This window comes from Siphateles boraxobius, unplaced genomic scaffold (genome assembly GCF_051911475.1).
Source record: "Siphateles boraxobius isolate OS27281-9 unplaced genomic scaffold, OSU_SipBor_1 283, whole genome shotgun sequence".
NCBI lineage: Eukaryota > Metazoa > Chordata > Actinopteri > Cypriniformes > Leuciscidae > Siphateles > Siphateles boraxobius.
The window spans coordinates 56,547-82,464 of record NW_027508901.1 but is presented as its reverse complement, the minus strand read 5'-3'; the positions used below and the strand labels follow the sequence as shown (position 1 = coordinate 82,464).

At 38.8% G+C, this 25,918-nt stretch overlaps 4 protein-coding genes and 1 long non-coding RNA gene across 5 annotated transcripts in view; 2 read left to right on the top strand and 3 right to left on the bottom strand.

The window, feature by feature from the left end:
- Positions 1 to 1,643, bottom strand: part of LOC143753421 (3'-5' RNA helicase YTHDC2-like) — a gene marked incomplete at its 3' end in the record, with an annotated part of 48,031 nt that extends 46,388 nt beyond the window's left edge. Inside the window, exons 1-2 of the mRNA XM_077245723.1 lie at positions 1,466 to 1,643; positions 313 to 463 (exon numbers count right to left, since the gene is read on the bottom strand). Of these exons, the coding sequence (XP_077101838.1) occupies positions 313 to 454 (142 nt within the window). The remainder of the gene's footprint in view (positions 1 to 312; positions 464 to 1,465) is intronic.
- A 1,347-nt stretch (positions 1,644 to 2,990) lies between these two features.
- Positions 2,991 to 7,729, bottom strand: LOC143753420 (homeobox protein goosecoid-2-like). The gene is made up of 3 exons (XM_077245721.1): positions 7,483 to 7,729; positions 4,827 to 5,038; positions 2,991 to 3,134 (listed from the first exon to the last, which is right to left on the bottom strand). The coding sequence occupies exons 1-3, from the start codon at positions 7,727 to 7,729 to the stop codon at positions 3,039 to 3,041; spliced, it is 555 nt and encodes a 184-aa protein (XP_077101836.1). The 3' UTR covers positions 2,991 to 3,038.
- Positions 7,730 to 10,594: 2,865 nt separating this feature from the next.
- Positions 10,595 to 11,790, top strand: LOC143753426 (uncharacterized). Its single transcript, XR_013207719.1, has 2 exons — positions 10,595 to 10,633; positions 11,737 to 11,790. It is a non-coding gene; the product is annotated as an uncharacterized LOC143753426 (long non-coding RNA).
- A 2,064-nt stretch (positions 11,791 to 13,854) lies between these two features.
- LOC143753425 (uncharacterized) lies at positions 13,855 to 20,887 on the bottom strand. Its single transcript, XM_077245727.1, has 2 exons — positions 20,679 to 20,887; positions 13,855 to 16,022 (listed from the first exon to the last, which is right to left on the bottom strand). The coding sequence occupies exons 1-2, from the start codon at positions 20,812 to 20,814 to the stop codon at positions 15,370 to 15,372; spliced, it is 789 nt and encodes a 262-aa protein (XP_077101842.1). The 5' UTR covers positions 20,815 to 20,887; the 3' UTR covers positions 13,855 to 15,369.
- A 2,599-nt stretch (positions 20,888 to 23,486) lies between these two features.
- Positions 23,487 to 25,022, top strand: LOC143753419 (uncharacterized). The gene has a single exon (XM_077245720.1). It carries the CDS (start codon positions 23,487 to 23,489, stop codon positions 25,020 to 25,022), a length of 1,536 nt encoding a protein of 511 aa, XP_077101835.1.
- The last annotated feature ends 896 nt before the right edge of the window (positions 25,023 to 25,918 follow it).

Genomic DNA, 25,918 nt, shown 5'->3' with positions numbered 1-25,918 from the left:
TTCATTATTTACTTGCTTCCACTTGGTTATATTTTTAGGATATATAATCCTCACTGGACCAAACTCCTCTATATTGCACTTTTTGAGTAAAAAAAAAGTTCACTCAAGCTTAATCGCCTCAAAAAATGTACACATAAAACCTGTGCTAATCGAAAGAAAACAAGTTGACAAAAAGATTGAATCCCATATTTCCCAATAACATATCATAACCAGAGATTTACTAGCAATTTTGAACAGAACCAACAAATTAGGTGACGGGTTTTCAGCATCAGATGATGATAAAAGAGCTTGTTTTAGCCACAGAACTCAAACCTTTGTCGTCGCTGTACTGGAACCGCTCCAGCGCGATGTTCACTGAGATTTTGACCTCTTCATCAATCCTGATGTCTTTGAGTCCTTTAGCTTTCAGAGAGGTCGTCTGTTTCGACGCGTTCATGCTTGATTTACGTGACATTTCTTCTCCCTACATACAAGAACAGAAAGCCAAAGTAATGGATTATTCTCTCAGTGACTATAGGCCAATAAATATTACATATTCACATTCTGCTTTTATTACTAAGCAAAGAAGACTGACTTCATAATCTTGTGTTTTTTGCCTCTTTAAGGTGAATCTCTTGTTGTATTCCTCCTCTTTGGATAAAAGCGTCTGCTAAATCGGGGGTTTTCAATCGTTTATATTCTTGTTAAAGACCCAATACTAATAAATTAACAATTCTAAATATTCAGTTTCTGTTAAGTTTTATTATTACACCATTTGTTTAATTACTCATTTATTTATTTTAATCTTATTTTTGTTAGTTATTACATTTATTTTAATCAAATTTTAGTTATTTTTTTTATATTAATAATATTTATTTTATATTTTATATTAAATTATATATATATATATATATATATATATATATATATATATATATATATATATACACACACACGTTTATTAGTTTAATTAATTAATTTTTGTTATTTATTTGATATTTTACACACTTTTTCCTCAAACTTTTCCACAGTTATGCTGGAGGAATAAATGTATCTCTCCAATAATTTATTATAGTAACTTATAGTATAATAATATAGAAGTACTGTATTTCGTTTAGTTAGTTTTGTTGTGTATTATTATTTATTTCATTCATTATCACAGCAAAAACAGTTTGTACAGGCAAACAGAAGATATAAATATAATACCATACAAATTGTAAAGATGTTTAAAAAAAACTCCATGTAAACTCGGTGTGCGTTAGCAGCTACTGCTAAACTGACTTATTTAACACTAAAACACTATCATTAACACACTGACACCTGCTCAAATAGCACAGAAAAGCAAGAAAATACAGTGTTTAACTCAAATGCTCGTTAATATTGTGTTTATAGGAATTCTGTCCATTCATTGAGCTTCACGAGCGTCGCTAGCATCACTTCACTGTTTATTTACCGCACAATAATAATAAAACCAGCAACATCTTACGTGTTTTGAGCATCTGAGGAGAACACAGTGTGAAAGCAGAAAGCTGTAAGAGTCAAGAAGGTTTAATTCGACTGTCAGTCACTGATGTGTTTGGATTAGTTTTTCTGCCTGGAAAGAATCGAAACTGGGGCTGTGCTCCGTCTGCGCATGCGCAACCGATCTACATCTCATTCCTCTGACGTCACCAGAGCAACATGTTGTGCGGAGATCAGCGGAGTTTAATAACATTATATTACTGGCATAAATGTAGATTTCTTTTTAAACCATCTCCTTTGTTTATTATATTCAGAAACGAATTAAAATACTTCTCAGATTCCCTCACTAAAATGGAAAATCGAAGTGTAATAAAATTGTATAATCTGTTAGTATTTTATAATCTGTTTTAAATTTATTTTTTCTCTTTCTTTTCCTTATTATTTAAATGTTAGTATTTTTATTTCTTTATTTGTGTGAGCCTTCCACGACTGTATTTTCTTTGTATAATAACTGTTTTGTGCCATTTTGTTGTATAAAATAAAAAGATCAGCGGGGTTTATTTAATTAATTTCTTTATTAACTTTCAAAGAAAAAAACAGACATTTAACGTGAAACAGAAGTGAATAATACATAACAGATCTGTCCATTTCTCTGTCCAGGACTCTTTATCTTGATCAATTTTACATATTTTCTTGTATATAAACTAAGTTCTCCAGAATAAGAGATTTCTTTATACATTAAAAGTGTCATGATTTCCCTCATGCATTCTCCACTCATCCATGATTTTTATTAATGATAAAACCTTATGTTGCTGCCCTACATGCTGTATGATATAATAACGTTTTCTATGTTGATTATTTAATTGATTATAGGTCTGTGACAGGGATACATTAGGTTTTATTTTTAGAATAACTGTACATTTATAATGTATTGGCAAGATCATTTGTATGAAAATTACTATAAAACATAATAAAAAAAGAACATAAAAATATAATGTTTAATTATTAAGGTCCCCAATAATTGTATCCCTTAAAACTCATCTTTAATCACCAAAATGACATATTTAAAAGTTTTTTCCTTGAAAAAAAAATTCCTCCTGTCTTAAAATATCTTGAATGTAACTCGACACCCTTGACTCATTTAGTATGCGCGCTCCTATGAATATGCAAATGAGCCCCGTCTCCACTCACTCACTCACTCGCTCAGAGATCCACTCGTTGACGATCACACGTTGATCTGATTGGTTACAAGGTAGTTTGTGACGTCAGAAACACCAGCGATTTCAAAGCGTGTTTTTGAGACTGTCTTTGGTTCACTGCAGTTTTAAGCAGAAAATACTCAGCAATGCTGTCGACTTATGAATTTACACATGGTTTGTCTTAAAGCGTATTAAAAACACCACATAGACATAGAAACAACATTAAAAGCTGGATTTTTACCACAGGGGGAATTTATGAACGGGAAACACACTATGTTTTTATAATATTTGTCAACAAATGATTGCAACTGATAAATGAAGGGTTTCAGCTCTTCTGTTCTTTAGGAGAGTGTGTGTGTGTATGTGTGTGTGCGTAAGACTGAGATCATGATGTTGGCGTCAGTCGCTGTGAAGGACAGTTTTCCAGTCGTCTGGAAGGCTGAAGGGAAGCCGCTTCTGTCGTCTCCATTTCGCCCGTCGGTTCTTGAACCACACCTAAAACAATCACAGTTATTATAGAGACTTCCAGCATTAATCAGGCTTGCACAAGTCAGATCACAGCTAGCAAAAATATGTTCTAAGAACGTTCTGCTAATGTTCCCAGACAGCAACATAGTGTGGGCCGAGATTAATACGAGATGTTCTCCATTGATTTTAACCAATAAAAAATCGATTGCAGCTTTCAGACACGATTATCTTCACCTTTCTTATAGTTTATTTGAGGCCGCTTCTGTGGCGTTATTTTAATGACAAATGTATTTTGAATTAACAACTGTATATTTGAGAACGTGCATCCAGTTTAATGCGAGAGTGAAGAAAATCCGTCAGCGAGTTGAGAGATTTGTGCTCGCGAATTACTTGGATGCACTCTCGACACTTTTATGATGGAGAGATGCACTTTTATGATGGACATATGCACTTTTATGATGGATAGATGCACATGCACTTTTATGATGGATAGATGCACATGCACTTTTATGATAAACAGATGCACTTTTATGATAAACAGATGCACTTTTATGATGGATAGATGCACTTTTATGATAAACAGATGCACTTTTATGATGGAAAGATGCACTTTTATGATGGAGAGATGCACTTTTATGATGGATAGATGCACTTTTATGATGGATAGATGCACTTTTATTATGGATAGATGCACTTTTATGATAAACAGATGCACTTTTATGATGGAAAGATGCACTTTTATGATAAACAGATGCACTTTTATGATAAACAGATGCACTTTTATGATAAACAGATGCACTTTTATGATGGAAAGATGCACTTTTATGATGGATAGATGCACTTTTATGATGGATAGATGCACTTTTATGATAAACAGATGCACTTTTATGATGGAAAGATGCACTTTTATGATAAACAGATGCACTTTTATGATAAACAGATGCACTTTTATGATAAACAGATGCACTTTTATGATGGAAAGATGCACTTTGATGATGGATAGATGCACTTTTATGATGGATAGATGCACTTTTATGATGGAGAGATGCACTTTTATGATGGATAGATGCACTTTTATGAAGGATAGATGCACTTTTATGATGGATGGATGCACTTTTATGATGAATAGATGCACTTTTATGATGGAAAGATGCACTTTTATGATGGATAGATGCACTTTTATGATGGATGGATGCACTTTTATGATGAATAGATGCACTTTTATGGACTTCAAAACAGAAACAGCCATTTACTCCCATTATAAAGCTTGGAAGAGCTAGGACATTTTTTTTATATAACTCCGATTGTATTCGTCTGAAAGAACATTTACATTTTACATTTCTTCATTTAACAGACGCTTTTATCCAAAGCGACTTACAAATGAGACACCTAGGATGGCTTGTGGGGTGGTGATGGCGCAGTGGATAAGACACATGCCCTTGGTGTGAGAGACCCGGGTTCGAATCCAATGTGAGACACCAATGTTCCCTGAGCAAGACACTTAACCCCTAGTTGCTCCAGAGGCGTGCGACCTCTGACATATAGCAATTGTAAGTTGCTTTCGATAAAAGCGGTCAGCTAAATGAATAAATGTAAATGAGTAAATCATGGGCTAATTTTCATTCTTGGGTGAACTATCCCTTTAATAGGAACAAGAGCATACTTTTGTAAGCTGGGAGTTTAAGGGTGAAAGATGACTTATGAATGGTTCTGGATGACCTCGACTCTCTCCTCGCGCAGGTGTGTGCGCTGGGCCAGATCCTCTCGGGTGTTGATGTCGGGATACTGGTTCTGCCGGAACAGATCCTCCAGAGCCGCCAGCTGTTCCTCGGTGAAGATTGTGCGGTGCCGTCGAACCCTCCTCTGAACGTGAGCGAAGCTGGATGATTCTGCAGCAGGAGCCGGGTCTGCAAACATCCTCGGACCCCAAACTACAGCACAGAAAACACACGTCTGGACATATTACACCTCAGAATCGACACGTCTGGACATATTACACCCCGGAATCGACACGTCCAGACATATTACACCCCGGAATCGACACGTCCGGACATATTACACCCCGGAATCGACACGTCCGGACATATTACACCCCGGAATCGACACGTCCGGACATATTACACCCCGGAATCGACACGTCCGGACATATGACACCCCAGAATCGACACATCCGGACATATTACACCTCAGAATCGTCACGTCCGGACATATGACACCCCAGAATCGACACGTCTGGACATATTACACCCCAGAATCGTCACGTCCGGACATATGACACCCCGGAATCGACACGTCCGGACATATGACACCCCGGAATCGACACGTCCGGACATATGACACCCCGGAATCGACACGTCTGGACATATGAAACCCCGGAATCGACACGTCCGGACATATTACACCCCGGAATCGACACGTCTGGACATATTACACCCCGGAATCGACACGTCTGGACATATTACACCTCAGAATCGTCACGTCCGGACATATTACACCCCGGAATCGACACGTCCGGACATATTACACCCCGGAATCGACACGTCTGGACATATGACACCCCAGAATCGACACGTCTGGACATATTACACCCCAGAATCGTCACGTCCGGACATATGACACCCCGGAATCGACACGTCCGGACATATGACACCCCGGAATCGACACGTCCGGACATATGACACCCCGGAATCGACACGTCTGGACATATTACACCCCGGAATCGACACGTCTGGACATATTACACCCCGGAATCGACACGTCTGGACATATTACACCTCAGAATCGACACGTCTGGACATATTACACCCCAGAATCGTCACGTCCGGACATATGACACCCCGGAATCGACACGTCCGGACATATGACACCCCGGAATCGACACGTCCGGACATATGACACCCCAGAATCGTCACGTCCGGACATATGACACCCCGGAATCGACACGTCTGGACATATGAAACCCCGGAATCGACACGTCCGGACATATTACACCCCGGAATCGACACGTCTGGAAATATGACACCCCGGAATCGACACGTCTGGACATATTACACCCCGGAATCGACACATCCGGACATATTACACCCCGGAATCGACACGTCCGGACATATAACACCCCGGAATCGACACGTCCGGACATATAACACCCCGGAATCGACACGTCCGGACATATTACACCCCGGAATCGACACATCCGGACATATAACACCCCGGAATCGACACGTCCGGACATATAACACCCCGGAATCGACACGTCCGGACATATAACACCCCGGAATCGACACGACTGGACATGTGAGATGTTACTGAGATGAAACAATTGGTATTGTTATTATTGTTAACTAAAACATTAAAATAAAAAAATTGCTACTTCAAATAAAATAAATGTTGACTGAAATAAAATACAAACGACTTTATAAATAAAATACATAAATAAATATAAATTTAAAAAAATATACAGATGTATTTAAAAAAAAAAAAAAATGACAAAAATACAACAAAGCTAAGTACACTTTACTTTAAGGTGATGTTACAATAATTACTGATTAACATTAATTAATTATGTACTTACTATAGAGTTAGGGTTTGGTTTAGAGTTATTCACTTGCATAATTTACTGTTATTACTATTGTAAGTACATATAGTAACGTGTCACCTTAAAATAAAGTGTTACCAAGGGTCATTATAGTTAACTAAAACATTAAACATAAAAATTGCTACTTGAAATAAAATAAACGTCAACTGCAATAAAATACGGTGTTTAAAAAAAATACCAAAATAAAAATGATTTAAAAAAACACAGTAAAATAAGTTACTTAAACTTTAACTAAATGAAAAATATAAAAATCATTTTAAATATTGATTCAAACTATAATAACATCTCAATGACACCAAAATAACACAGATTTACACCACAAACTCATCACACAAATGAAAAAATATAATACATATAATACAAAAAAGATCCTTCATCTTCATTATCAAGTGTTATCATTTCCTTCATGCATATTTATATGATTTATATTTTCTATGCTGCAGTGAAAAGTGTCTGTCAGGCAAAACATTTTTACTAAAACATTTTCGAGAGACACGCATGAGATCCTTGTGTTTTTCTTTAACGATTCAAGGACAAGGAAGTCAAAGAAGAAATTTTTTGAAATTAATATTAACTAAGATTAATAAATGCTGATTCTCAGTTCATGTTAACTAATGAACCTTGTTGTGAAGCGTACTGTCATGCAAAACATTTTTACTAAGACATTTTTGAAAGACACGCGTGAGATCCTGGTGTTTTTCCTTAAGGATCGGGAAGTCACAGAAGAAAGCCTTAGATGTTAATCTCGAGATTGAAGAAAGAAAAGAAAGCATGTCTTACGGTGAACGATCTCTCCACAGTGAGAACAGAAGCATCCGTGAGTCTCCGGATTCCCTGCGGATCCCGAGGCCGGGTTCTCCTCACAGGATCCCGAAACATGAGGGTTTTCCAAGATCTGGTCTCGGTTCTCCAAGCCAGCGCTCAGAATGCTGTCAATGCTGAACGAGAAGCGCTTCTTGTCCATGAACATGTTCTTCTCCACTTCTGGACCCACAATGCCCTTGGCTTTAGAGGAAAACACACTCATATAAGAGCCGGGTCGTGTCAAACCCCCATTTACCAAATAGATTAAAAGCAAGGAGACAAAACATAATCCTTCTATACAGCCGAGGGGAAAAAAGTATCAAGTGTGTGAAAAATCCCACGTAATCTGGGCAGTTTTGTGAAGGTGTTAGATTCAGGTAATCTGGCTTTAGCTGACAAGAAATCTGATTTCACTGTATCAAATGAGACGTATGAGAGCCAGAAAGCCTCATTGTTGTGCTGAAAGATAAATGTGCTTTGATTCTCCGAGAGGATCAGCTTCGGATCCGGTATTTGCATGAGATTTACTGCGTGTCAAACCGGGTTAACCCTCCGCGATCCGAGCATTCACTGACCGGCCCTTTTTATCACTTAAAAACTGTTTTTGGGAACCATGATGCTTTATATGGTGAAACTTGGAAAAACACAAGCATAAATGCTTCATAAAACCAATATTACTGCAAAAAAATAAAAATAAAATTTTGTGTTTTTGTCTGGTTTTCCAGCACTAAACATTCTCAAATCAAGAAGCAACGACTGAAGATATTAACGCTTGTTTAATGAAAAATGAATAATTCTGGTGCATTTTGATGCATTTTTCAGAAATATAATTACTAGTACTGTCTGAGAAACAGGTTTCAAATCATGTTCTTCTACTAATATCTAAACATTCTTAAATCAAAGATATTAAATTAAAGATATTAACGCTTGTTTAATGAAAAATGTATCAAAATTAAGCGAGTTTGTGTGTTTTAACTCCCTTCATTTTGATGCATTTTTCAGAAATGTAATATCTTCAGTCATTTTTCTTCTCCAGTAAATGTATCTTGATTTAAGTAGGTTTTGATACTCGTACTGGAAAACTGAAAGAAAAAAATTATATATTTTTTCAGTTTAGTTTATGTTTTCTTGGTCAGTTGCTATGATGCTTCTGTAGATTTTGCTTTATGGTGAAACTTGGAAAAACACAAGCACAAATGCTTCATAAAACCAATATTACCGCAAAACAAAAAAACATCTAAACATTCTTAAATCAAGATAAATTTACTGGAGAAGCAAAATGACTGAAGATTAATAAGACTTGTTTAATAAAAAATGTGTCAAAATGAGTTTGAGCTTAAAACAATAGTTTTGATGCATTTTTCAGAAATGTAATATCTAATATCTTTAATATTCTCCAGTAAATGTATCTTGATTTCAGTATGTTTTGATATTCCTACTGGAAAACTGAGAAAGAACATTTGTTGCAGTTGGTTTCTATTTTCTCGGTCAGTTGCTAAATCTGATCCATTTTGTGTGACTTTATCTGGCCAGAACTGTTGCTTCATTTTATAATTTCTGATGCTAAAAGTCGAGCTATATCTTAATTTGAAACGGCAGAAAGACTTGAGCGACGCCTGGATTCGTGTCTTATCACCGAAACACAGTCCTTCAATGACAAAAGCCATATTGTACATGTTCTATTCTTCTCCACAAATCCTTTGTAATCATACAAGTCCGTATGATTTTCATCAAGGAATTAATGGATTTTGAAAATCTGTCTTAAGGCACACTGATAAGGAGGATCAAAACTAGATCCACATAAACGCGTGTGTCCGGCTTACTGATATTCATGCTTTACATTGAGATTATGGTGTTTAGTGTCATGCTGATTGGGATTTATATACTTTTGCCTCGTTAATTATAAAAATGCATGTAGTTCCATGATGTGTTATTAATTCCAATGTACTGTTATACATATATTTCTATATTTCAGTGTGTGCTTTACAGTTGTGGATGAATATTAATTTGATGAAATGCTCGTGCACGAGTGAACGTTTCTACTTTTGACCCCTTGGCGTCTATTAGTAACCGGTGAAGGAAAAGCTTCATCTGTCGTCTCTCTTTGAAGAAAAGCCGGACAAACAAGCTCAAATTTATAACTAGAAAAAAAGTTTGATGAGCCAAACTTTAAGTTGGCTTGAAAGAGTCGGACCAGAGAGTTTGAAGAAGTTTAAAATAGTTTGAAGTTTAAAGTAGTTTGAAATTTGATAGATGGATTAGTTAGAAAGAAAGAATAGTTAGAAAGAAAAGAAAGATTAGTTAGAAAGAAAGCAAGATTAGTTAGAAAGAAAAGAAAGATTAGTTAGAAAGAATGAAAGAAAGATTAGTTAGAAAGAAAGAAAGAATAGTTAGAAAGAAAAGAAAGAATAGTTAGAAAGAATGAAAGAAAGATTAGTTAGAAAGAATGAAAGAAAGATTAGTTAGAAAGAAAAGAAAGATAGATTAGTTAGAAAGAATGAAAGAAAGATTAGTTAGAAAGAATGAAAGATAGATTAGTTAGAAAGAAAGAAAGAATAGTTAGAAAGAAAAGAAAGAATAGTTAGAAAGAATGAAAGAAAGATTAGTTAGAAAGAATGAAAGAAAGATTAGTTAGAAAGAAAAGAAAGAATAGTTAGAAAGAAAAGAAAGAATAGTTAGAAAGAATGAAAGAAAGATTAGTTAGAAAGAATGAAAGATAGATTAGTTAGAAAGAAAGAAAGAATAGTTAGAAAGAAAAGAAAGAATAGTTAGAAAGAATGAAAGAAAGATTAGTTAGAAAGAATGAAAGATAGATTAGTTAGAAAGAAAGAAAGAATAGTTAGAAAGAAAGCAAGATTAGTTAGAAAGAAAAGAAAGATTAGTTAGAAAGAAAGAAAGAAAGATTAGTTAGAAAGAAAGAAAGATTAGTTAGAAAGAAAGAAAGATAGATTAGTTAGAAAGAAAGAAAGAAAGATTAGTAAGAAAGAAAGAAAGAAAGATTAGTTAGAAAGAAAGAAAGAAAGATTAGTTAGAAAGAAAGAAAGATTAGTTAGAAAGAAAGAGAGATTAGTTAGATAGAAAGAAATAGTAGTTAGAAAGAAAGAAAGATAGATAGATAGAAAGATTCGTTTCATTAAAAGAAAGATTAGTTAGAAAGAAAGAAAGAAAGATGAGGTAGAAAGAAAGAAAGATTAGTTAGAAAGAAAGAAAGAAAGAAAGATGAGGTAGAATGAAAGAAAGATTAGTTAGAAAGAAAGAAAGAAAGATTAGTTAGAAAGAATGAATGAAAGATTGGTTAGAAAGAAAGAAAGAAAGATGAGGTAGAATGAAAGAGAGATTAGTTAGAAAGAAAGAATGAAATAGAGAGATTAAAGGGTTAGTTCGCCCATTTAAGACATGAAGTTGTATGCAATCATTACCAGCACTATAGTGTATACACACTGACCCACTCTGTTGTCACCCCCCTGGTCCGAGTTCTGACCGCTGGAAGTTTTTGAATGAAGTAATCCCGGCTACTTTCCGGGGCCACAAAACTGTGCGTTTTTACGTGAAAAAAAGATTTGCGTTTCAAAGCTTGATTAATTTAACACAAAAAAAACACGCCGGGCAAAATTCATACCTCAGTTTTAATGCGGCACTATTTTCCTTCCGTTTCTATCAATCCGCGCTGCTGTCAATGTCAACAGTGCGCACGTGACGATTAGCTGTTGATAGCGCGACTCGCCGACAACATGTCCGACTACGAAACTTCAGATGATGAAACTAATTTTAGCACAGTGTCAGACGGATCAGATCAGTGACCAGACTCGGACCAGGGAGGTGACAACAGAGTGGGTCAGTGTGTATACACTATAGTGCTGGTAATGATTGCATACAACTTCATGTCTTAAATGGGCGAACTAACCCTTTAATTAAAAAGAAAGATTAGTAAGATAGAAAGAAAGAAAAGTTAGAAATAAAGAAAGATTAGTAAGATAGAAAGAAAGAAAAGTTAGAAATAAAGAAAGATTAGTTGGAAAGAAAGAAAAGTTAGAAAGAAAGAGATTAGTTAGTTAGAAAGAAATAATGAAATAGAGAGATTAATTAAAAAGAAAGAAAGATTAGTTAGAAAAAAGACAGAAAGAAAGATTAGTAGGAAAGAAAGAAAGAAAGAAAAAAGATAGATTAGTTAGAAAGAAAGAAAGAAAGATGAGGTAGAAAGAAAGAGAGATTAGTTAGATAGAAAGAAAGATTAGTTAGAAAGAAAGAATGAAATAGAGAGATTAATTAAAAAGAAAGATTAGTAAGATAGAAAGAAAGAAAGATTAGTTAGAAAGAATGAATGAAAGATTAGTTAGAAAGAAAGATTAGTTAGAAAGAAAGAAAGAAAGATGAGGTAGAAAGAAAGAGAGATTAGTTAGAAAGAAAGAATGAAATAGAGAGATTAATTAAAAAGAAAGATTAGTAAGATAGAAAGAAAGAAAAGTTAGAAATAAAGAAAAGTTAGAAAGAAATAATGAAATAGAGAGATTAATTAAAAAGAAAGAAAGATTAGTTAGAAAAAATACAGAAAGAAAGATTAGTAGGAAAGAAAGAAAAAAAGAAAAAAGATAGATTAGTTAGAAAGAAAGAATGAAACAGAGATTAATTAAAAAGAAAGATAGATTAGATAGAAAGATTAGTTAGAAAGAAAGATTAGTTAGTGTAGTCAATCTTAGTGTGTGTGTGTGTGTGAAGGAAGAAGAAGACAGAGGGTCTGCTGCGGGTCGCATGCGAGTCTCTCTCCGCTCACTCATTCCTGGCAGCTTATATGCGGGTCTTCTAGGGGTGGTGATGGCGCAGTGGATAAGACACATGACTCTGGTGTGAGAGACCCGGGTTCGAATCCACTGTGAGACACCAATGTGTCCCTGAGCAAGACACTTAACCCCTAGTTGCTCCAGAGGCGTGCGACCTCTGACATATAGCAATTGTAAAATTGCTTATCCAAAAGCAATTTTTAAGCAATTATCCAAAAGCAATTTATCCAAAGAAATTGTAAGTCAAGCTTCAGCTAAATGAATAAAAGTTCACGCCAATCACTGCAATCAGACACAGGTGTTCATCATCTACACTTGACCTACTTACTCACCGCACAGCTCGATGACTCGTCTCGCTACAGACTTCGCAAGACCACGCCCCCCTCGCCACAGTTAGAAAGAAAAGATAGAAAGAAAGAAAGATTAGTTAGAAAGAAAGAAAGATTAGTTAGAAAGAAAGAAAGAAAGATTAGTTAGAAAGAAAGAAAGATTAGTTAGAAAGAAAGAATGATAGAAAGAAAGATTAGTAAGAAAGAAAGAAAGATTAGTTAGAAGGAAAGAAAAGTTAGAACGAAAGATTAGTTAGAAAGAAAGAAAGATTAGTTAGAAAGAAAGAAAGAAAGATTAGTTAGAAAGAAAGAAAGATTAGTTAGAAAGAAAGAATGATAGAAAGAAAGATTAGTTAGAGAGAAAGATTAGTTAAAAAATTAGAAAGAAAGATTATTTATAAAGAAAGAAATAAAGAGATGAATTAAAAAGAAAGACAGATTAGATAGATAGAAAGAATGATAGAAAGAAAGATAGATTAGAAAGAAAGAGATTAATTAAAAAGAAGGAAAGAATGATAGAAAGAAATAAGAATGTTAGAAAGAAAGAAAAGTTAGAAAGAAAGAAAGACAAGTTAGAAAGAAAGATTATTTAGAAAGAAAGAAATAAAGAGATGAATTAAAAAGAAAGACAGATTAGATAGATAGAAAGAATGATAGAAAGAAAGATAGATTAGTTAGAAAGAGATTAAATAAAAAGAAGGAAAGAATGATAGAAAGAAAGAAAGATTAATTAGAAAGAAAGATTAGTTAGAAAAAAGAAATTTTAAAACAACACCAGGAAGCTGATTTTACTAGGGATGCAGGATATATCGGTTCGTTTTTAATGTTATATGCTAAATATATGATAAATAATGGATTATTTCCCTCCGCTGAGACACTTCAGATTAACATGATGGTTTTGAATATGATAGGAATCACTTCAAAAAAGGAAAATATTGTAAAGTGCAACAGTTAAATCTGTCATATCGGCTACATAATATTATCATGAGAACATTATAATTGTGTGTTTGGGACATGGATTTCACTGGTGAGACTTTTGTTTTAGCAATCAGGCTCTCAAAAATGACATAAAAATTTGAATTTAGATTTATCGGCCGATATATCGGTTATCGACTTTCAAATATAAAGAATTATCGGTTATCGGCCAAAATATTCATATCGGTGCATCCCTATTTCACGAATCATCAGAACATGCAGCTGTCAAACATATTTAATATTCATCTGAGCCTAAAATGACACAGTAGCAGTTCAAGATATTTAATGATGCAAGAACATTTTCACTAGTGATATTTTACACAAACGGTCACTTTTGTGTCACTAAATATCCATCAAACGCTGAGGGACTTTATTTCCACCTTCATACTGAGATATATACAAAAATAAAGCATCTTTAATCTAAAAGACAGTCAAATATTACAGGGTCCAGTGTGAAGTGACTTTGACTGTTATTGAGTGAAAGATCTGGAGTAAACGCAGTGTGTTCATCGCTCTTTCAACTCGGAAAAGATTATTCACTTTTTTATCTCAAGACAATTTTGATACTTAAATGACAAAATGTCATACATTTTAAGTCAACATTTTAAGTCATAATTCTGACTTTTTATGGAAGTTTCGACTTTTTATATCACTCATAATTATGACTTAAATCAGAATTATAACTTTTTTAATATTTGAATTATACATTTTTCAAATTTAATTACAATTTCAACTGTCATATTTGAAGTCAATTTCAACTTTTTACGTGTTAAGTCAGTTGAAATTATGACAAAGTCAAAATTCTGTCATTATGACTTAATTATATCTTATTATGACTAAGTCTTTAGTGTGTCATAATTTAAAATTTTTGTCTTTTGTATTTTGACTTTTTCACGACTTCAGTGAGAAGAATTTTGACTTTTTATATCATAATTATGACTTAAGTCAGAATTTTGACAGTTAGAATTTCAACCATAATGCCATAATTCCAACTTTTTTGTTGCAAATTTTGACACAAGTCAGATTTGACTTTTTTACTTCTTAGGTCATAATTTTGACTATATCATAATTTTTATTTAAATTATAATTTTGACAGTCATAATTTCAACTGTCATATTTGACTTGGGTTAATTTACTTTTTACGTCTTAAGTCAGAATTTTATATCAAAATTTCAACTGTCATATTTGACTTATTGACTTTTTACGACTTAAGCTGGAATTTTGACTTGTAATTTAAACTCTCATATTTGTATTGGGTCAATTGACTTTTTACGATTTAAGTCAGAATGTTGACGGTCATAATTTCAACTATAATGTGTTAATTGCCAGTCAGATGTTTGCGGGCTCTGATGTGAAGTATTGAGTCCGACACCAGTGTGTTCACGGCTCCTTGAACTCTGGAAAAAGTTGAACTGACTTTTTTGACTCAAGTCAGTTTTGACTTTTTTTATGTCTTAAAGTCAGAATTTTGACTTTATATCGTAATTTCAACTGTCATATTTGACTTATCTCAATTGACCTTTTACAACTTAAGTCAGAATTTTGACTCATAATTTCAACCATAATGTCATAAGTCCAACTTTTAGTCACAATTTTGACTCAAGTCAGTTTCGACTTTTTTACGTCTTAGGTCCGAATTTTTACTTTTTATCATAATTTTGACTGTGATATTTGACTCGAGTCAAATAAATTTTTACAACTTAAGTCAGAATGTGAACTGTAATTGCCAGTCAGATGTTTCCGGGCTCTGATGTACTGTATTGAGTCCGACACCAGTGTGTTCACGGGTCCTTGAACTCTGCGTCGAACATGATCTTCTGGATCTGCATTTTAACCGCGGCTCTTTTTTGTGGCGTCAGTCTTTTGAGGGCCGGGACGAAACTCAAGAGAAACAGCTCGTCCTCATCCAAGGCTTTCTGGACGCTCTTTAGAGGCTCGTTCTCTAAGAGCCGTGTGTGTGTGTGATCCTCTGAGCTCTGCGCTGATGAACCGGACGCCGGCGCCCCCTTCAGGCCCGGAGGAGGACCGGACACCAGCGGCCTCATGTGTTGCAGGGGTTTGAGCTGAGCCACGATAGACAGGGGCATTATGGGATTGAGCGGGACCGCCGCTTTGAGCGGATGCTTGGGCTCGAACCTGCCGTCACGCTTTGCTCTGTTTCCCAGGCTGGACTTTGAGTCTCCGCCGCTGGACTCGTCGAGCGACTCCTCGGGAGAATCGCGAACGCTTCCGTCGCCGTCATCCGGATCCTCCGGAGCCTCGGCTCCACTGGGAATCTTCCTCTTCCGGATGTGATTGTCCAGGAACGAGAGGCTTTCTCTGTGTGGCCAGTAATGCAGGCGCCGGCCTCCTTCTTCTCTCTTCAGCTTGCAGAGTCTCCGCTCTCGGATGTAGCGATCCCTGATAGTCTTCCATCTTCTCTTACACTCCACCACTGCAGCGGGAGAACAGCGTTAAACACACACACACACACACATACACACACACATACACCACTGCAGCGGGAGAACAGCGTTAAACACACACACACACACACATACACCACTGCAGCGGGAGAACAGCGTTAAACACACACACACACACACACACACACACACCACTGCAGCGGGAGAACAGCGTTAAACACACACACACACACCACTGCAGCGGGAGAACAGCGTTAAACACACACACACACACACACACACACACACACACCACTGCAGCGGGAGAACAGCGTTAAACACACACACACACACACACCACTGCAGTGGGAGAACAGCGTTAAACACACACACACACACACACACCACTGCAGTGGGAGAACAGCGTTAAACACACACACACACACCACTGCAGCGGGAGAACAGCGTTAAACACACACACACACACACACACACCACTGCAGCGGGAGAACAGCGTTAAACATACACACACACACATCACTGCAGCGGGAGAACAGCGTTAAACACACACACACACACACACACACACACACCACTGAAGTGCGAGAACAGCGTTAAACATACAAACACACACACACACACCACTGCAGCGGGAGAACAGCATTAAACACACACACACACACACACACACCACTGCAGCAGGAGAACAGCGTTAAACACACACACACACACACACACCATTGCAGCGGGATAACAGCGTTAAACACACACACACACACACCACTGCCGCAGGAGAACAGCGTTAAACACACACATACATACACACACACACACACCACTGCAGCGGGAGAACAGCGTTAAACACACACACACACACTCCACTGCAGCGGGAGAACAGCGTTAAACACACACACACACCACTGCAGCAGGAGAACAGCGTTAAACACACACACACACACACACACACACACCATTGCAGCGGGAGAACAGCGTTAAACACACACACACACACCACTGCAGCAGGAGAACAGCGTTAAACACACACATACATACACACACACACACACCACTGCAGCGGGAGAACAGCGTTAAACACACACACATACACACACACACACACACACACACACCACTGCAGCGGGAGAACAGCGTTAAACACACACACACACACACACCACTGCAGCGGGAGAACAGCGTTAAACATACACACACACACACACACACACACCACTGCAGCGGGAGAACAGCGTTAAACACACACACACACACACACACACACACCACTGCAGCGGGAGAACAGCGTTAAACACACACACACACACACACCACTGCAGCGGGAGAACAGCGTTAAACACACACACACACACACACACACCACTGCAGCGGGAGAACAGCGTTAAACATACACACACACACACACACACACACCACTGCAGCGGGAGAACAGCGTTAAACACACACACACACACACACCACTGCAGCGGGAGAACAGCGTTAAACACACACACACACACACACACACACACAACTGCAGCGGGAGAACAGCGTTAAACATACACACACACACACACACACACACCACTGCAGCGGGAGAACAGCGTTAAACACACACACACACACACACACCACTGCAGCGGGAAACAGCGTTAAACACACATACATACACACACACACACACACCACTGCAGCGGGAGAACAGCGTTAAACACACACACACACACACACACCACTGCAGCGGGAGAACAGCGTTAAACACACACACACACACACCACTGCAGCGGGAGAACAGCGTTAAACACACACACACACACACACCACTGCAGCGGGAGAACAGCGTTAAACACACACACACACACACACACCACTGCAGCGGGAGAACAGCGTTAAACATACACACACACACACCACTGCAGCGGGAGAACAGAGTTAAACACACACACACACACTCCACTGCAGCGGGAGAACAGAGTTAAACACACACACACACACACCACTGCAGCAGGAGAACAGCGTTAAACATACACACACACACACCACTGCAGCGGGAGAACAGAGTTAAACACACACACACACACTCCACTGCAGCGGGAGAACAGAGTTAAACACACACACACACACTCCACTGCAGCGGGAGAACAGCGTTAAACACACACACACACACACACACACCATTGCAGCGGGAGAACAGCGTTAAACACACACACACACACACACACCACTGCAGCGGGAGAACAGCGTTAAACACACACACACACACACATACACCACTGCAGCGGGAGAACAGCGTTAAACACACACATACACACACACACACACACATACACCACTGCAGCGGGAGAACAGCGTTAAACACACACACACACACACCACTGCAGCGGGAGAACAGCGTTAAACACACACACACACACACCACTGCAGCGGGAGAACAGCGTTAAACACACACACACACACACCACTGCAGCGGGAGAACAGCGTTAAACACACACACACACACACAACACTGCAGCGGGAGAACAGCGTTAAACACACACACACACACACCACTGCAGCGGGAGAACAGCGTTAAACACACACACACACACACACCACTGCAGCGGGAGAACAGCGTTAAACACACACACACACACACCACTGCAGCAGGAGAACAGCGTTAAACACACACACACACACACACACCACTGCAGCGGGAGAACAGCGTTAAACACACACACACACACACCACTGCAGCGGGAGAACAGCGTTAAACACACACACACACCACTGCAGCGGGAGAACAGCGTTAAACACACACACACACACACCACTGCAGCGGGAGAACAGCGTTAAACACACACACACACACACACACACACACCACTGCAGCGGGAGAACAGCGTTAAACACACACACACACACACAACACTGCAGCGGGAGAACAGCGTTAAACACACACACACACACACACACCACTGCAGCAGGAGAACAGCGTTAAACACACACACACACACACACACACCACTGCAGCAGGAGAACAGCGTTAAACACACACACACACACACACACACCACTGCAGCTGGAGAACAGCGTTAAACACACACACACACACACACACACACACACACACACACACCACTGCAGTGGGGAAACATGGTGTCGCTCAGATCCGGCAACATCTGTAACGCCTGGATCCACATGTGGGCCGGATCTGAACCGACAGGCAATCAGTTGAAATTCAGTTTAAGCAGAACTAGCAGATTTTTATTATGTACTTATACATTTTAATTGTTCTTAACTTGAAACGTTTGAGTACACTACATGAAAGTTTTAATTTAAATGAATGAATTACCCTTATTGTGATCACTATCATTAGTATAAACTTAGCGAGCTTTAAAAAGCTTGTTTGCTAACATACTAATTTATTAACATGTTAACATTAGCATGTTATACATTAGCATTAGCTCTTAAAGCTCAGCAATATAAAGCTCATGCACCACTCGTCACCATGATGGTAACTGTCCTCAAACCAACATTAACAGATATTATTCTAAATTAGCATAACAAAACATTAATCGCTACTAAATCTGCCACTTAACATTAATCTTGCACAATAACAACATTATATCACACTTAATTTGAGCATTTACTCTCCCTTTCGAGTACCATCGGCAAAGCATGCTGGGAAATAGACATCCCAGCCGTTTCAGTTAAACTTAAGTTTGTCTAAATTAAAATAAATAATTTCATAAAACTCAAAACAATGAAACAGTTCAGTTTACTTAAAATATATCAGTTCTGTGAACTACAAAGAAAAAGAAAGTGCTAAATACTCATAAAAGTTCATTTGACTGAACTAATTAGTTTCATTTAAGTTTGTCCTACTCAAACCAATTAATTATCTTGAGCGTCAGGGTTTGAATCGCACTCGAAACACTATTTTTTACTTTATAAATTTCTTCTCCATAAAAAGCCGTTAAAATGCTTAACGTGGCTTAATGCATTAAACACATTGATATTAAAGATCAAATTCAGTTATTCATGATGCATATTATATACAGGCAGATACAGAGAATATGAATAAAACTATTGAACATTAAAGTCGAGATGAAACTGATAAATAATTTATAATAAATACTGCAATAGTCCATGCACAAATAAAAATAGTCAGTTTTGATTTCATGCTTATTTTAAGCATTTCCCATATAACGCATTATAAAGAAAACGCTTAACTTGCATTCTCTGTATCAGCCTTTATATAATATGAAAATCAGAATCAGAAGAGCTTATTAACAATGATTTGATTTTTCCTCAGTGAATAAAGCTGCCATGTAAATACAATACATAGCTAATAAAAAAAATAGAAATAGGACAAGTATAAGACACATAATATAAAGCAATAATGTGTATTAATATCACTGATAAACCGCGTTACGCGTTTTAATGTCTCTTTTATCGTACAGTATCATAAATCTTCACTCTTATAGTAAATCAGAGACTTTATACCTGTTAACTTCATTATATTGTCCATCATTTATAGCGCTAGCGACGCGTCAAATCAAAAACGCGCCTTTAATAATCAACGAACAACGCGCAGTTTAACTGAAACGGACGCGTTGTAGTTTGTTGAGTCTCCAGCTGTAAATATATGTGTAAATCATCAAGATCAACAGAACAGAAACACTTTTCAAAGTCAAACGCGTGTCGAGCGCGCGTGATGTTGACGCACTGACCGGAGAGCCCGACGCACGCGGCGACCTCCCTCCACGCGTTCACGCGCCGCTCGGAACTGCGATAATCGTGCAGCGACGCGTTGTAGAGCACCGGGTAACCGGAGACGCTCTGGATCAGTGTCTCAGTCACGGCCATTGAGTTTATTGAGACGCGTCGATCTGAACGCGCTCCCGGAATTGTTGCACAGGCGCGTCAAAAATGCGCGACACGCGCCTCTACCGCGCAAGCGGGACGTCATGGCGGGGATTTTGACCAATGAGATTTGAGTGTGGGCGGGGCTAAACAGAGCGTCGCGTCACAAATAGAAACACAAGCGTCAGTCAAAGGTCTTGATCAGGAATTAAACGCCGAGCCAAATATGGCATATTAATATTCAGCCCGTTTATTTTCCTACACTTCTTCAAGTTTTACAAGACTTATGTTAGTTTTAAACAGTAAAATTTAAATCTTTATTGTATCTTCCATCATTTCCTCTTGAATCTAGCCAGGGCCGGATTAAGAGTTCAGAGGCCCCTGGGCACAATGTCTTGTAGGCCCCCCCTTAGGCAGGCCAAATGTATATTTTGTCCAAGGACATTTTAATATGGCATTTACAGTTTAACTGACTTAAAAGGAACCTTTTGTACTATGCTGGAGTAAAGTTCATAAATGGTCGTTCTTTCCCATAGGAATTTGTAAAACTATATGTTGGGTGGACCTCTGTGCCTGTAGGGGGGTTCGGGGGCATGCTCCCCCGCAAGAAAATGTTGTACATTTTAAGGTTAAATGCATCAATCTCGTGCTCTTTGAGAGATCAAAAGTAAGAGCTTCAACCCATGAACTGCTCGTTGAACAAAGAAAAAGCATTGATTTGTACCAGGAAAATAAAGAGGGCTCAAACATCTTTTTAGTTATGAGAGTCTCAGTCTACATTACATTATCAATGGTGTTTTAGAATGCCAAACAATTATAATAATAATGTAATAATGATTTATATAATTATTCCTATGACGTAAAATCCATATAGCCTAAAAATGTACTATATAAGTGAAAATGAATATTTCAAAAGTATATTTTAGTCTACATTACACTATAATACAGGAAAATTAAAATACTTTTGTCCTAATTTCTTCACTTGCAAGAAATAAACCCTTGAGCTTTTATTTAGGAGAAAACACCAGATAACCATGCTGTTCAAAGAGCGCACTTTTCTTTAAATCACGCAGCACATACAGGATGCCTATTCTCAAAGTCTTGTGCTGTTTTATAAAGGCACAAAGCCATATCATGGTTTCGATTTTTGTTCGTTGGCAAAATAGAACGCTAGAGACCTTTATGTTAGGTAAGGTTATACATTTTACATCTCATATGTGTTGGGAAAAGGGAGAAGAGAGAGTTCGGCAAAAGGCGGATTCGAACTCGGGTCGAGCGCATCAAAAGCAGCTTTCTAGCACTTCACGCGCCCGCGTGCGCCACTGTAGTTATTCAGTGAAGGGCGTCTTTTTGATAAAAAGACAGGCACTTAGTGCAAATATACGCTCCGTTATATAAAATACTTGTTTTCTTCCCCTCGCTTGCGCCACAATTGCGCATGGCGAACTTGCAATGAATACATTTTATCAGACCGGCCCTCGCGGCCTCGAAACACTACCGGCCCACCGGGGAAAATCCCGACTCTCCCGATTGCCACTCCGCCCCTGGTGCCCAGGGCCCCTTAGATGTTGTGGGCCCCTGGGCAAGTGCCCAGTTGCCCTAATGGTTAATCCGGCCCTGAATCTAGCTCATAATTTCATCTCTCAGAGTCAGAGACAATAACAAAATTACCAGATTTTAAAGCTTTTTATGTATCTATTAGTTTCTTGTAATAAGACCAAATTTATACTGTGAAAATCAGGGTCTTATTTAACGTTGATGTGAGATCTGAAGCTATATCAGGCCTGACGGAAGCATATTTCTAACAAAATTAGCAATAAATGAAGGGTGTCAATGTATTGAATATAAATTATAATAAATCACAGCACCACACTTTTTTTTTTTTTTACTAAAGGAAATTAAAATCTCTACATACATTATAGTATAAATCTTAAGGTCCCAGCAAACAAACATTTATATCAGTTTTGCTATGCACACTGTTTCGTTTGTGTTTCCCAAGATTTGGATTATTTACGTAGTAAATAACTCACTTTGTCACTTCGTCATCGGACACGCGCCAGAATACCGGACCTTTAAATGTGACATATTATTTTCACAAGATGTAATATAAATCTATGCTGTCCTCAGAATGTGTGTGTGAAGGGAATTGACTCTCTTTAGAAAAGTTTCGATGTAATTTTCATTTAATCTTTCTTTATCTTCCAGCGTTTATGAGCGATGTTTCTGCCACTCCTACAGCGCCTCCTGCTGGACCTCTGTGTAAACAGCCTTGCAAACCTGGATTAATAGCCTACTAGTTTGGAATTTTTCTACAATATTTATTCATTAGAGTAAAATAGGGCATTATAAGTCAATCTACTGCAGTATTTCCTCTCTCAATCAGTAGAAAACGTGGTTAACACCCAGTCATGCTTGAAAAAAAAAACCCTGTCACATACCGTGAAACCGGTATGTTTTTGAAAAATATCGTGATATAAACCTATGGTCATACCGCCCCGCACTACGCTCTGTGTAATAGCTTATCAATATGGGTAGTGTGACATTCAGGATTACTAAATCCGCCATGTTGTCACTGTCATGTGACCTACAGGAGTCAGTTGCTCATTCATAAATCCCTCCAATGGCCTCATGGGATAGTAAAGTGTCCATGGCTGTGTCTGAAATTGCATTATAGTATGTATTCAGAAATACTACTCTTTTGGTGTAGTTTTTCAGTCACAGAGAAGCCTGTGAAGAGCCTTGGGAAAACCTTTGACTGCTCTCTAAAGGATGCCGCTTCCATCAGGGCAACAAATGAACAACTGGAGAGCTGGCTAACTACAGTTGACAAGTCAGGCTTACCGGGGAAATTCAAAGCTTGGTTATACCAACATGGAATCTCACCCAGGATACTGTGGCCACTGTTGGTGTATGAATTTCCAATTTCCACCGTGGAAGGATTTGAGAGGAGGGTGAGCAACTACCTGCGACGGTGGTTGGGCTTGCCAAGAAGTCTGAGCAGCATTGCCCTTTACGGGAAAAAGAACAAACTAACGCTACCAATCAACAGCCTTAGCGAGGAGTTCATGGTTACCAGAGCAAGGGAGGTGCTTCAGTACAGGGATTCCAAGGACCTAAGAGTATCTCAAGCTGGTATTGAGGTCAGGACTGGCAGAAAGTGGAGGGCACATGAGGCGGTGGACCAGGCAGAATCACGACTGCGTCATAAGGAACTGGTGGGTCCTGTAGCTATTGGTCGTGCAGGACTGGGAAGTACTCCAACAACCCATTACAACAAACTGAAGGGTAAGGAAAGGCGGAACCTGGTCCAAAAAGAAGTGACGGCTGGGATCGAGGAGCAGCGTGCAAGTCAGATGGTGGGAATGAGGCAACAGGGTGCATGGACCAGATGGGAAGATGCCATGGAGAGAAAGATTTCATGGGCAGAGCTGTGGAGGGCTGATCCCTATCGCATCAAATTTCTCATTCAGTCTGTCTATGACACCCTGCCCAGTCCATCAAATCTCTTTTGTTGGGGCAAGGTTGAAACTCCGGCATGTACCTTGTGCCAGGGAAGAGGATCGCTGGAACACATCCTCAGTAGCTGTCCTAAAGCACTTGGGGAAGGTCGCTACCGCTGGCGCCATGACCAGGTGCTGAAGGTGGTTGCTGAGTCCATCACTACTGCCATCAATCAGAGCAAGCGTTTAAAACCACCAAGGCGCAAAATTTCATTCTTAAGAGCAGGAGAACCTCCGCCTTCCCGACCAACAGTTCAGACAGGCCTGCTGGGAACAACGAATGACTGGCAGCTAAGGGTCGACCTGGGAAAACAACTCAAGTTCCCCCGAGACATCGTGGAGACCAGCCTTAGACCCGACATGGTTCTGTTCTCAGTAACATCGAAACAGGTTATCTTGATGGAGCTAACAGTGCCCTGGGAGGAGAGAATGGAGGAAGCGAGTGAAAGGAAAAGGGAGAAATATGCGGAGCTGGTGGAGGAGTGTCGGAGATGGGGGTGGCGTGCCCAGTGCTTGCCCATCGAGGTTGGAGGAAGGGGCTTTGCAGGAAAGTCACTCTGCAGGGCCTACAGCCTCCTGGGAATCACAGGAGCACGCAAGAGAAGAGCCATCAGTGCAGCTTCAGAGGCTGCGGAAAAAGCCTCACGATGGCTGTGGATCAGGAGGGACAAACTGTGGGCGAACGCTTCTTGGACACAGGCCGGGAACTGATCACTCCCGGTTGGGTCGCCTGGGTGAGGAGGTCTGAAGTTGAAAGACCCGAAACCCCCTATGACCCCAGGTACTATCACTGATGATGTGTCCAAGAGTGCATCACAAGGTGTATGTAACAATCATGGTGTAGTTTTTCACATACTGTAGGGAAGTATAGTTTTTTGTCATAATTTATGAGACAGTTGTTGTCGGATTTCATTGATGATTTCAAGTATTTGGTTTGTGCCATTTTTATCCTGAGAGTGTAGTTACAACAAATCTAATATTTCTAAAAAAAATAGTAGCATATCTTCCACCACAGTAGCCGGAACATCGGTCTTAGTTTACACACATTAACATGCAAACGACAGAAGCCGGGCACTTTCAGCTCTTGACCACTGTCAGACAGATCATTCTTCATTAATATAACTATTCAGACGCCTATGGGTCTGTCCCCCACCAACTTATTACATTCGCCCTGGATTTCTTCTTCATCCCTGATCCCTGTAAAGGATTGATATCCAGATACTTTGAGGACATCCAGATATGCTGCACACATGAAGACTTCACCACAAAGTGGCAACGACTCGAAGTTGGCATTGCCATGGGGTGTTCAATCTCCCCCATTTTGTTTGTAGCAGCGTTTGAGATCATCCTCATCGGGGCAAGGCAGGTGGTCGGAGGAGTGAAATTGCCATCAGGCCAAAGGCTACCACCACTGAGAGGGTACATGGATGACGTTACCACCATACTCCAGACAGCTCCATGCACTGTGAGACTGCTTAAGAGGTTTGATGAACTCGTGGATTGAGAATCAAGCCCTCAAAGTCACGAAGCTTGTCCCTTCAGAAAGGGGTCAGGAGTGACCGCACCATCTTTAGTGCTGGCGGTGAGGAAATCCCCTTGTTGTCTAG

Coding starts and splice junctions, on each gene's coding strand:
- LOC143753420 (XM_077245721.1), bottom strand. CDS start 7,729: ATGAGTGTGTTTTCCTCTAAAGCCAAGGGCATTGTGGGTCCAGAAGTG. Junction 5,039..7,482: donor CTGTGGAGAGATCGTTCACC/GTAAGACATGCT, acceptor TCTGTGCTGTAG/TTTGGGGTCCGAGGATGTTT. Junction 3,135..4,826: donor TGCGCGAGGAGAGAGTCGAG/GTCATCCAGAAC, acceptor TGATTGTTTTAG/GTGTGGTTCAAGAACCGACG.
- LOC143753425 (XM_077245727.1), bottom strand. CDS start 20,814: ATGGCCGTGACTGAGACACTGATCCAGAGCGTCTCCGGTTACCCGGTG. Junction 16,023..20,678: donor CGCGTGCGTCGGGCTCTCCG/GTCAGTGCGTCA, acceptor CTCCCGCTGCAG/TGGTGGAGTGTAAGAGAAGA.
- LOC143753419 (XM_077245720.1), top strand. CDS start 23,487: ATGTATTCAGAAATACTACTCTTTTGGTGTAGTTTTTCAGTCACAGAG.